Genomic DNA, 11,478 nt, shown 5'->3' with positions numbered 1-11,478 from the left:
TCAAAAAAACATTTAGTTCTTGTGCATGTTTCCAAGAGATGCAGCTTTCACAACACCTGCTTACATAAACCTAAAAGCAATCAGATCATCTCTCTTCCACCCACTCTCATATGATATGGGACTTCCCTTGTGCTTGAAAGCAAAAACAATATGACTAGTCCTGGTCTAGATAACAGTTCAGTTCTAGTTCAGTAGAGAGATGATTTAACCGTGCCATGTAACTCAACACAGTGTTTGGGAAAGGGTTCCCAGTAAAGGTTGATTTGTTCAGACTTGATCTGGTAATGTTCGTCAACTCTAGCCCAAGCCTGCTCATAGCTCATAGCAATGTTGTGAAAACAGTGTAATGTTGGCACAAGTCATGTGTTGAAATACTTGTAATTTTATTACGCTCCTAAAACAATGTGGGCCAGGTGGCTCAACAAACTAACGAGCACAAATTTCATATCCATTTGTAGAAACTTTCGGAAATCAGCGTGGTTATTGGTTAGTCAGTGCACACAGACATATACATGCACACATATCACATAAGCTGTGGTGTAGATTAATATCTGCTTAAAGTTGTTTGTGTTTATGTTGTCATGGCAACAACACTGACACCTCATACCTATATATTTCTACAGTCAAATAAATGTTCTTGCTCTCTTGCTCTCTCGCTCTCTTTCCCTCTCTCTCTCATGCTCAAACCAATTAAAAACTAGTCCACAAAGGACGTGTTTGTGCACTGCTTTTTTAATTATTTTTTAATGTAAACACACTTAACACAAATGTATTTTTTACTGTTTAGTGCAAGACTTGCCTGTGTTTTCTCTTCTCCATTATTTTTAATGCAAAAACCCATTCTAAAACGCAGTTAAGATACTGTCTATAGAGGCTAAGTTTCTGCAACTGGCCCCATATCTCTACACCTTTCATGTTTTCCATTCTACTGCCCTACATTTTAAACACAAAAGGCATTCCATGTGAACTGCCCCTTTAAAAGCTTTGTCTACAGCATTGTACTAATCATTTATTTGATGGCATACGCCATCAAGCTGTTTTACAGGACTTTTCATTGTCTGTAAATGTAGTCCCTGCTTCCTCATGATGGTGACTACACATTTTAAATGACTCCAAAGGCCGTTGTTTTATCTGAATGGTGATTTGAGAGCCTATTTTAAGCATTGCCCTGATAAGAGTCAAAACATAAGGGCTGAGTTGTGAAGTGAGCTGAGAAGAAACATGACAGTGTGACAGCAGCATGTGATAAAATCACAACACTGGGGCTCAACCAGATATTATATGTAGCCTACCAACTTCCCCCAGTTTGGGGGCTGGTGTTCAGAGTGTTGTCCTAGCTGTCATGGTGACTGTAACTATGTATGAAAATATATTTGCAGAATGTTTAGAACATGGAGAAACAAACCTGAACAATCATGTGCACAGGAGTCAAGATACTTTCTAATGTTTAAGATCACCTGCATTGAGCTATATTTCAAAATGGCAGCATACAAAATACTTAAAATCAACATACACGCTTAAAAATAAAGGTGCTTCACGATGCCATAGAAGAACCTTTTTGTCTTGGTTCCATAAAGAACCTTTAAAATCTGAAGAAACTTTCTGTTTCACAACAGGTTCTTTGTGGCAAAAAAAGGTTCTTCAGATTATAAAAAGTTAAGGAAGAGATGGTTCTTTAAAGAACCTTTTACTGAATGGTTCTTTGTGGAACCAAAAATGGTTCTTCTATGGCATCGCTTGAAGAACCTTTTGAAGCACCTTTATTTTTAAGAGAGTAAAGTGCAAATAAATATCTAGCTCTCTCTCAGATATATTGAACAGAATAATGAGCTGCAGTAGATTCTCTCCCAGAAGTTATTTCTTCCTTGAGTTTTTTTCAAATTCAAAAATTCAAACCTGCCCCACCACACAGTGAGACACTGGCAAAAAATCTATTTATAGACTTTGATTTCACTGGGTGAATTGCTTGTGATATCATCTAGTCATGTAGACATTGTATCTCTATGCGGTTTTTCTTCTTGATATAACTAATCCATCCCTGTATTTCTATGAAAAGTTGCATCAATTCTTAATAAAATGATAAAGTGATTTTGGTGTGAAGGAAGTGGTGTTTATTAAGCAGAAAATTGGATGACCCACTGATTACTGTGGTTTTGTGAACTTTTCTCAAACTTAAAAGCCAATGAAGAACACTTTTCTTAGAAATAAAATCCTTTTCTTTTATCATCTGACTTCCAGTAATGGATTGCCTGTATTTTTCGAGCAGCTATGAATCCTGATCATGTAACCTGGGTGTGGTGTTTGATTTCCTGTTATAAGTGATGCCTGATACGGGAGGATGGGCATTTTTCCAGTCGTTCCTAGAACTGAAGAATACAGAGTAAAGTTTTAGCTTATTTTTAGAAGAGTCTTCGGTTCCTGACACTGGAATTAGACAATTCAATAGAAATGCTTGATTTGACAACATCATTTACTTCACTTAATTTACATTAAATTAACAATCCTCATTTCTTATCAAGGTAACACTATCTTCAGAACCTGTTGCATAAGAGATGGAAGTTGACACTGACAAACGGTGTGATGTTCAACACTAAGCAACTACGCTAACATTACATCAGCAGCATGGATAGTAAACTGACGTGATGTATCTGACTGCCGGACCTTTCTTTCAAAGCCAGCGATATTCACATCAGTAGATATCAAATAAGATTAATAACAAAGAATCTTATTGAATCTGAGAGAATTCTGTTTATTGGTGTGCCAGCATGCTGGATGTAGCTGATCTTGTTACAGGAATAGTTATTTTTAAATTATATTGTCTCTGACTAGCATTCATGGAATGATGCATAGATGAATCATTTCATCTGGTTCATCAAAACAGGAAATGTGTTTACATGAATACTTTTACAATGGAAATTTGTGAGGAAAATATCTGTAATGTTTTGGGATTGACCTATTAAAGGGATAGTTCACCCAAAAATGAAAATACTGTTATTAAATCCTCACCCTCATGTCATTCCAAACCTGCAAGACCTTCATAAGACATGTGCAGAACACAAATTAAGATATTTTTGATGAAATCCGAGAACTCTCTGACTGAAGCTCACTGTTGAATAAATACAAAAACAGTCAATATACAAATATCAAGATATTATTAAAATGTTTATTGTTGAAAGAGTTGTCATTAATTCCATTAAGATCATTTTACACCAAGAGCATGTCAATGTGCACATATATGAGGGCTTTATATGCAACAATTCAAGAGGTAGCAAATAATGGTCTTGTGTGTATAAAGGTAACAAGTTGACCTTTCAAAATGGCACAGAACTTAACAAACATTTGCCAAACATTTGTCTCTAAGCCTCAACCTGAGCCAGACACAAAAAATCTAGAACCAACAAAGCTCTAGTCCTAAAATCAACTGTCAGCCTATGTTCTATCAAAACATACCATGAAATTCCAGTGTGGGCGTCGTTATTACTACAACGAAAAGCCTGTTTCATAATTCTTAAATATTTGCATAACATTCAAACAGCAGCATTTTCCTGTTCAAGTTTTCATTTACATGAAAAAATCTTTTCGAACTGTTCAAAGTACAGATATCGGATATAATGTCAACCAAATTTAATTGTAGTTTTAAACAAACTAACAATTGCTTAGTAACATGCAAAGTCTTTAGACTGAGTTAAGCAGGGCCTAGATTTGTTCAGTCTGACTGTGGTGTAGAGACTTCAGAGAATTTAAACCAAACCAGAACCTGGAGCTGGTCAGTGAAGGTAAAGCTAGAAATCAAGTGTCCTAATGTTGAACTTCAAGATTCAAGGAGAAGAAAATATGAAAGCACGATAAATTTGTTGACATTTAAGAAGGACAGTGAAACACACATAAGATTTATACCCCAAACCAATATACAATTAGTATCCATTTAAAATATTCGATGCATTCATCAAATATTGCACGCTAAAACATTCATCAAACTATTTTCATTAGTCCAAGTAACTCAGCATATTAAAACACATGACTAAACTTGTCTTTTCAGTTCAACTTGCAGGTTTAACTTTGGCCTGCTATGTGCTCAAATGTAAACATTGCAGTTCTTCCTTCATTTTCTTTATGGCACTTGATGGATTATTAATACCCAGACTGCTCATCTAAAAATGTTTATCATAAATAAAGAACAAGCAGCAGTATGGAAAACAAAACCCTCCTATGCAAGGGTGAATTGTGCCCAGTGAAGAATCCTTGCTAAGCAGTGCTCTTTCTGTTCAGGATGAGGGAGTACAAGGTTGGGCAACATAGTAGGTTTCCCTAAAGCAAATTAGGTGTCTGGTTGTACCCATTGTAAGGTTTACTGGCACAGACAAGGCATATGGAACATGCACTAAAAAGCCTAGTCAGTGAATCTGAATTCAGGATGCATTATATAAACCACGGGGAAAAGGAGGGTATGGAAATTTCCAACAGTTGGCTTCAACACTTGCTTTCTTCTTCTTTGATGGATTTTTTTTAAATAATTGAAGCCTATGTGAAACTCATGATGAGTGTTATATGTCACATTGTCAGTAAACTGTTTGTTGAATAGGTCTCGTAGCTGGTTGAGGGATGCCCTGAGTTTCACGCTGATGGTCCTTGGGAGGCCAGTTTTGGGTGAATGGCATATTAAAGGAGAGAGAGGCTCAGATTGGCAAATCATGTGTCAATCATCTATCGGCCTCGCTGGACACCACTATACCCAATCTGAAGCACCTTCTCTCGGCAGAGCCTCTCACGTTCTCAGCTTGAGAATGACCGTTGCCAGCATTAGGAAGAATGTGTTCCAGCCCAGAGTGACTGCAAAACCTCGCCAGACCATCATACGGGACAGACCCCAACCTGAATGTGAAATAAGAGAATCGTAAGAGGATCAGTACCAGAACATGAAGACAGAACGCATATCTATGTATATTTAAGGAAACTGTTCAATGTGAAATTCTTAAGGTCATAAATACGACCTACGAAATACGGAAAACGCACGCGAAAATTTCGGACTCAGTATGCAATTGCCTTTAGATTTGTGAAAGCCTCATAAACCATCTGATTGAATCAATTTACTAAAATGAATCAGACTTTTCAACACTAAACACACATAATAGATTTAGGTATGAGCATTTAGGACAGCTGTTGAGTTAACCTAACTAGATAGTTAAAAATGTGGTTCTACAAGACTATTTTTAAACATTCACAGGTAAAATTGAGGAAGACAATAATTAATCTGTACAGAATGTACAGACTCCTCCCAGAGCAGTGTTTAATATTATTCATAAACTATTACAGTCTTTATTAATGTTTTAAATTAGCTTTTATTTTTATATTTTCAGTTTCAGTATTTTCATTTCATTTTATATTTTCTAGGTTACATCCTGTATGCCATCAAATTTTTTTCCCCCAATTTTAGTACTTCCATTTAAACTTACTTTATTGCATTTAGTTGTCAAGGCAACAGTTATAAATTTCTTACATTTTGTAAGTTTACGTTTTCAGTTCACGTAATAAACATTAATATTTAATTTCAGTTTTATATCAATTAACACATTTTTAAAATAGGTTTGGTTAACAATAACGCTGCCTCACAGTGATGTCATTGTGGTGTCATGATCAAAAACCAAAGGGCTCAGGTAGATTATTGAAGGGAAAAACCAGGTTTGTGTAGTCTGTACATTTCCAGTCACATGACCAGTCTCAGCTCTGATCTAGCCTGTACAGTATCAGCAGTCATTTAACTCTAATATGTTTGAACTTGAACTTTGACTGTGTGTCGTTCTCTGAGCCTCTCTGTCTAACCGGTTCCGGTTCGTGAGCAATGCTGGCAGGTAAACAACAGGGAAGCTGTGTGTTTAATTTCAGAATGGAGGTAGACGCTCCTCCTGCTCCGTGAATAATTGAGAGAGAAGAGTGTCAGGTATCGTGAAGTCTGCTGAAACTCAAGATGTTTCTATCAGAGGGAAAATGTTAGTTGAGTGGGATTTCAGAGAGAATTGTTCTGTGTGTGTCAGCTGAACACATCATACAAGAAATGTTATATATCTGAGGTGTGCAGGTAGGGCAGTCCATTTGAAACGTGTGATGTGATGATAGAGACATGCTTCAGACACTCCGTTTCTGTGAGAAGACTCTCGTACTATGCAACTCAACAACCACTACGACCATAACACAATATTCATATAAATATTTACACGTTTGAGTTTGTGATTTATACAGTCTCCTAAAGGGATGTCAAAATGACAAATACTTTTTATACCAAATTGTTATTAATATAAAATAGTATTATTTGTTACATTAGGTCATAAATATATGTACATATTTATATAAATATTAATTAAATACAAATATATTAATTAATAAAATTACTTACAAAATTATAAATGTATTTATAAGATACTTGTTATTATAAATAAATAAATAATAAAAATGATAGATTTATTGTTGTCCTATCTAATCAAAAATAATAATTTGCTTAAAATAAATATATTTATATTTCTAATAAATTATAATATTTATTCTTATTATTATAATTTATATCAAAAGTTTATTGGTATCGGTGCTATATTAAATGTGTGTTCGTGCATGAGTGCACATACTCTACCTCTGTACATGATGCAGCGCAAGGCTTCAGATGCGTAGGTCTGGGGCAGGACTAGACTCAAATAACGCAGAGGATACGGGATACACTCAACCGGCCAGATAACACCTACAGGAGGTAATTTCATTAATGTAAAACTTTAATCTGTAACATCATCTACGTAAGTATATTCTTAGTAGTTACTAGTGTGTTTGTGTTACTTGAGCAGGCCATAAATGACAAATGACAAATTAGATGGTGCGTATTAATGTGAATTATGATCGGTAAGTGGGGTCAAGACCTCACTAAGGAGAATTTCCTTCCATTTCTTTACAATAATCATCTATACTTCCTTTCCATTTTTATCTCATCCATCAATCATCATTCACTCTGTTTATTCCACTCCACTATGAATCCACGATTTTACTCACTGTGGAATCACATCCATTAATGCACTTGACACACCCAGATAGCATAGCCCCAATATAGCTCTTATTATATTTTCTGGACTGCACCATTTTGGGGAGGAGGGAGAAATGACAGACAATCTTAACATAGAAGGCTGCATCAATACAAAAGTGTGAGGTTTAAGGTTAACTTATATAAATAATAGCAAGTAAAATAAGCCACAGCATAACCTTATCCTATCTAATTTATTTTTTAACATCTATGAGATCAAACAGTGTACCGCTAATGATGAGGTTGGGGTAGAAGATTCCAAGAGCCGCCTGATTGGCTGACTGCTCGTCATCGATAGCAGAGGAAATGACCAGTCCAAAGGAGATTCCCGTCACTCCCTGCAACACAATCAGTGAGATCACCAAAGCCAGAGATCCTTCATTAGGAATCTGCAATAGAGAGAGAGAGACATGAAAAATATGGTGATAATGATAAAAAATATTATGAAAGAGCTATATTCCAGTTCACAGAATCCATATGAATCACACAGGGTCTGATGACACTTTCAGATATGAAATAATATATGTAATTATATGTAAATATAAAATACACGTGCTGTCTATGGAGGGTCAGAAAGCTGTCGGATCCTGCTTAATGTATTTATGTGCATTATATATACACTTGTGCATGTATTATATTTTGTCATCATACTCTAAACGCATTCTTAAATGTAGAGCGAATTTACTATTGTATAACTGAATAAAATTCATGTGAGAAAATAAGTACTCAGGAAGTACAGAATGACTACTGGGTAAATTTCCCTCTCCACTTCCTGTGAAGTCCTGTTTAGTCCCTGTGCTGTTCTTCAGATCACAGCCCTGATATAAAGTGTCAAATATACCATTTTAACATTATGTTGCAAAAACAATACATGTGTGTAATATTTAACAATAGGTTGTTTTTAAACAGTGATTCAGACCTATAGTGTCTGAACATACCGGCATGACACAAACATCATAAGCGAATGTGAAGAGTATTTTGTGTGAAGCTCACAGCTCTTATTAACTGATTACACAGAACATGTAAGCCAATTCAGCATCTTTACTGGAACAGTTACACATTAGAAATAGAATCGCTAATCTACAGCTGGGTCTGTTACCAAAGCAATCCTTTTGTTGCCACGGTGGCCAAGCACAAATCTCTAAACACAAAGCAAGGAATTATTTACGAATAAATGAACTTGCATGGCTCAGTCCCAGGGCTGTTTCTAAAATTCACAGAGCACAGGACAATTCACAGACCCTAGTTCTCCCCTACAACAGCCCTGCTCAGTCTTGACATGCTTAAAGGGATAGTTCACCCAAAAATAAACATTCTGTGATTAATTATTCATCCTCATGTTGTTCCAAACCCCTAAGACCCATGAGACGTAATACCTTCGAAAGACATGTTCAGAACACAAATTAAGATATTTTTGATGAAATCCGAGAGCTTCATAGGCAGCAACACACCTACCACGTTGAATGCCCAGAAAGGTACTAAGGACATTGTTAAAATAGACCATGTGACATCAGTGGTTCAACCTTAATTTTATGAAGTTACAAGAATACTTTTTATGTGCAAAGAGAACAAAAATAACAACTTTATTCACGAGAGTACCACGACACATGTGTGTGCATTCCTGCGATCATTTACGCACCCATAAGTTGTTCCAAACCTGTATGAATTTCTCTCTTCAGTTTTCTAATTGTAGTAATACTTCATGATAGTACTTTTTCCCTGTATTGTTGATCAAATAAATGCAGCTTTCAGAGACATCTTTCAAAAACATTAAAAAATAATTTTTTTATGACCCTAAATTTTTGCCAGTGTAAAAATCTAGCTGATACTTTGAAAAACAGACCTTTTCACAGATTTCTAATTATTTGTTAATAAAAGAAGAAAAATAAATTCTGGTTAGATATCCTTCTAAAACGTAAGATAAGAGGATCTCATCTGATCTTGAAATTTGCCTTTACATTGCTTTTGGTCTTGTGTAAATATTGTGTACAGTCCTGCACTACTGCAAACTTCACAGTGTACTACTGAGGCCTTGTCCACAAGAATATGTTTTTGTTTGAAAACACATCTTTTTTCTCCCTGTTTTGGCCTTCCAGCCACACCGAACTGGTGGTTTTTGTCAAGGAAAACAGAGCTTTTGAAAACGCTCTACAAAGTGGATACATTTGAAAGCGCAGTTTTTGCATTGTAGTGTGGACTGTGAAAACGGAGGCTTTTGAAAACGATGATGCAAATTTAGTCATGTTTTCAAACTTTCACACTATTGCTACAGATATGTTACTTTGTACACTCATCACAGTCCTGCAAAGATGACAGAAAATTTACTGGCGATTGCTGTTTGTGGCAAAACATGAGGGGAGTTGCGATTTAGATCAGACATACAATCGCGAGTGCGACCTAGATGCGTCAGTGAATGGTGAGATATTTTCCTAAATAAAATGATCCTGCCAGAAGAACTGCACAAAAACGTATCATGTCTCTTCTGTATAATATCTTATGTAAAGGAAATTTTACGTTTTCTGACATTTCAGTGTGGATGAGAAACTTTTGGAAAATGCTTGAAAACGCTAGTGTGGATGGAGACATTTATGTAAAATATTATTGAGAGATGAACACACAGCTGACAAACACACATCTATCTCTCTCTCTCTCTCTCTCTCTCTCTCTCTCTCTCTCTCTCTCACACACACACTCACTTTGAAGACCAGCAGGATGAAGATCAGCAGAAGGATGATCTGAACACTGATAACAAACAGCTGTGAGAAGAGGTGTGCCAGCATGGTCTCCAGAGAACTTACGCCTTTAGAGGAACACACACAAAGAAACATATATTCACATTCATCTATGAAATGCTTACCAGGTGTGTTTAAAACTCTATATTCTGCTCATGTTTTTAGCTGCTAGGTACTCTCCCTATTGGTAAGTCTCTAAAACTGCTTGTTCATGAAGTCTTCATGAAAAGTAAGGGTTGAATTCAATAAATGTGCCCACTTATTCTAATCTAAAAGTTTAGAGCTAAACATTGATGCATATAGGCATCATTTCTCATACTGCAGGACAGTTCTAAGTTTTGGGTTGTGAATGAGACAGCTATCATTCACCTGGTTTGTGGGTGGTAAGGAAAAAAGACAGGATTTTATGCTGAAATACTCCATTCAAAAGTGCCACAATTCTTTAGTGAATTTATTCCTAAATCAAATGATGGCCATCTGGTTGATGTGAGCTGTCTCACCTGCCACCCAGCACCTGTCCAGCAGCCCCTCCTTTCTCTCTAACACAAAGGACAGCGCGGTCAACCCCACTGCCAGGTAAAATGTAATGCTGAAAAGAGAAAGAAAAGAAGAGATAAATGATATTGGAAAGAGGTCCATCATGATGCAGTAGTATTATCCAACAGTGTAGTAATACTTTTGAATGGCTGTAAGTGTGTGTGTGTGTGTATTAATGTTGTGATTGATATAATTAATGGAATACATGTGAATGTACTGCATGTGTGTTTACCTCAAAACAGCTCCTGGTGTCACAAAAGTTGTGAAATCTGTGTTCTTATTGCCATATATAGGTTCTTCAAACTATCAAACCACATGAAACAAGAAATATTGAGGGTATTTTAATATAGGACGAATAAAGCAAGATATAAAAAGAAAAGAAGACAGATATTTGAGAGGATAGTTGTAAAAGTCACACAGAGAAAAAAATTTGATAAAAAGAAAGACAAATTCATAAAGAATATTGAGAACAAAGGTGTATGACTCATTCGAGCTTTGAAATTCCCCATTGATTAAGAACATTAGTGCTCTGTACTCACCTTTAATGGGACGGCCACCATGTATGACAAACTCCCCAATTTTGTCTCGATAAAACCCTTTTGAAAGATCAGAATAAGACAAGGAAAAAAGTTTCTTGTGTTCAAAGGATGGGAAAAAACGTACTCGGTTACTATCGTAATCTCGGTTCCCTGAGATATGGGAACGAGTACTGCGTCGTAAGACACTTGTATGGGGAAAAACTCCTTTTTTCCTCTTCAGCTGAAGCCTTTTCAATCACACAGTGAAACTGCACGTCCATTGGTTCGTGCAGCGCTATAAAATCAAACCAATGGCTTGGCGGCGGCGCTGACTTGCAGCCCGCCATAGCTCGCCAAAATGGGCGGGGCCTCTGGCTATATAAGCAGCCGTTTCGCCGCCGCATCTCAGATTTCTTCGAATGAAGCGACTGAGGCGTGCAGCTCATAGCACGGGGAACCGAGGTTACGATAGTTCCCATTGTATGGGAACCAGTACAATCACGCAGTGCTATGACGGGGAATGACTCAAAACCATGACTCACGTGGGAGTGAGACCCAGGGGAGTTAATAAAATATACCAAGCACAGGCTGAGCAATCAGGGTCATCCGTGGCCTGGGTGTCGTCCTGTATAGT

General features: G+C 36.6%; 1 protein-coding gene across 1 annotated transcript in view; it reads right to left on the bottom strand.

The window, feature by feature from the left end:
• Positions 1–3,145: 3,145 nt before the first annotated feature.
• Positions 3,146–11,478, bottom strand: part of LOC306850184 (ABC transporter G family member 20-like) — a 33,108-nt gene continuing 24,775 nt past the window's right edge. The window contains exons 14-20 of the mRNA XM_079385675.1: positions 10,866–10,922; positions 10,559–10,629; positions 10,290–10,378; positions 9,754–9,857; positions 7,287–7,446; positions 6,623–6,727; positions 3,146–4,872 (exon numbers count right to left, since the gene is read on the bottom strand). Coding sequence (XP_079241801.1) covers positions 4,766–4,872; positions 6,623–6,727; positions 7,287–7,446; positions 9,754–9,857; positions 10,290–10,378; positions 10,559–10,629; positions 10,866–10,922 — 693 coding nt within the window. The 3' untranslated portion in view covers positions 3,146–4,765. The remainder of the gene's footprint in view (positions 4,873–6,622; positions 6,728–7,286; positions 7,447–9,753; positions 9,858–10,289; positions 10,379–10,558; positions 10,630–10,865; positions 10,923–11,478) is intronic.

This window comes from Barbus barbus, assembly GCF_936440315.1.
Source record: "Barbus barbus genome assembly, chromosome: 30".
In the NCBI taxonomy this organism is placed as follows: domain Eukaryota; kingdom Metazoa; phylum Chordata; class Actinopteri; order Cypriniformes; family Cyprinidae; genus Barbus; species Barbus barbus.
Note: the sequence above shows the minus strand (reverse complement) of the source record. Positions and strands in the feature narration are given on the sequence as shown.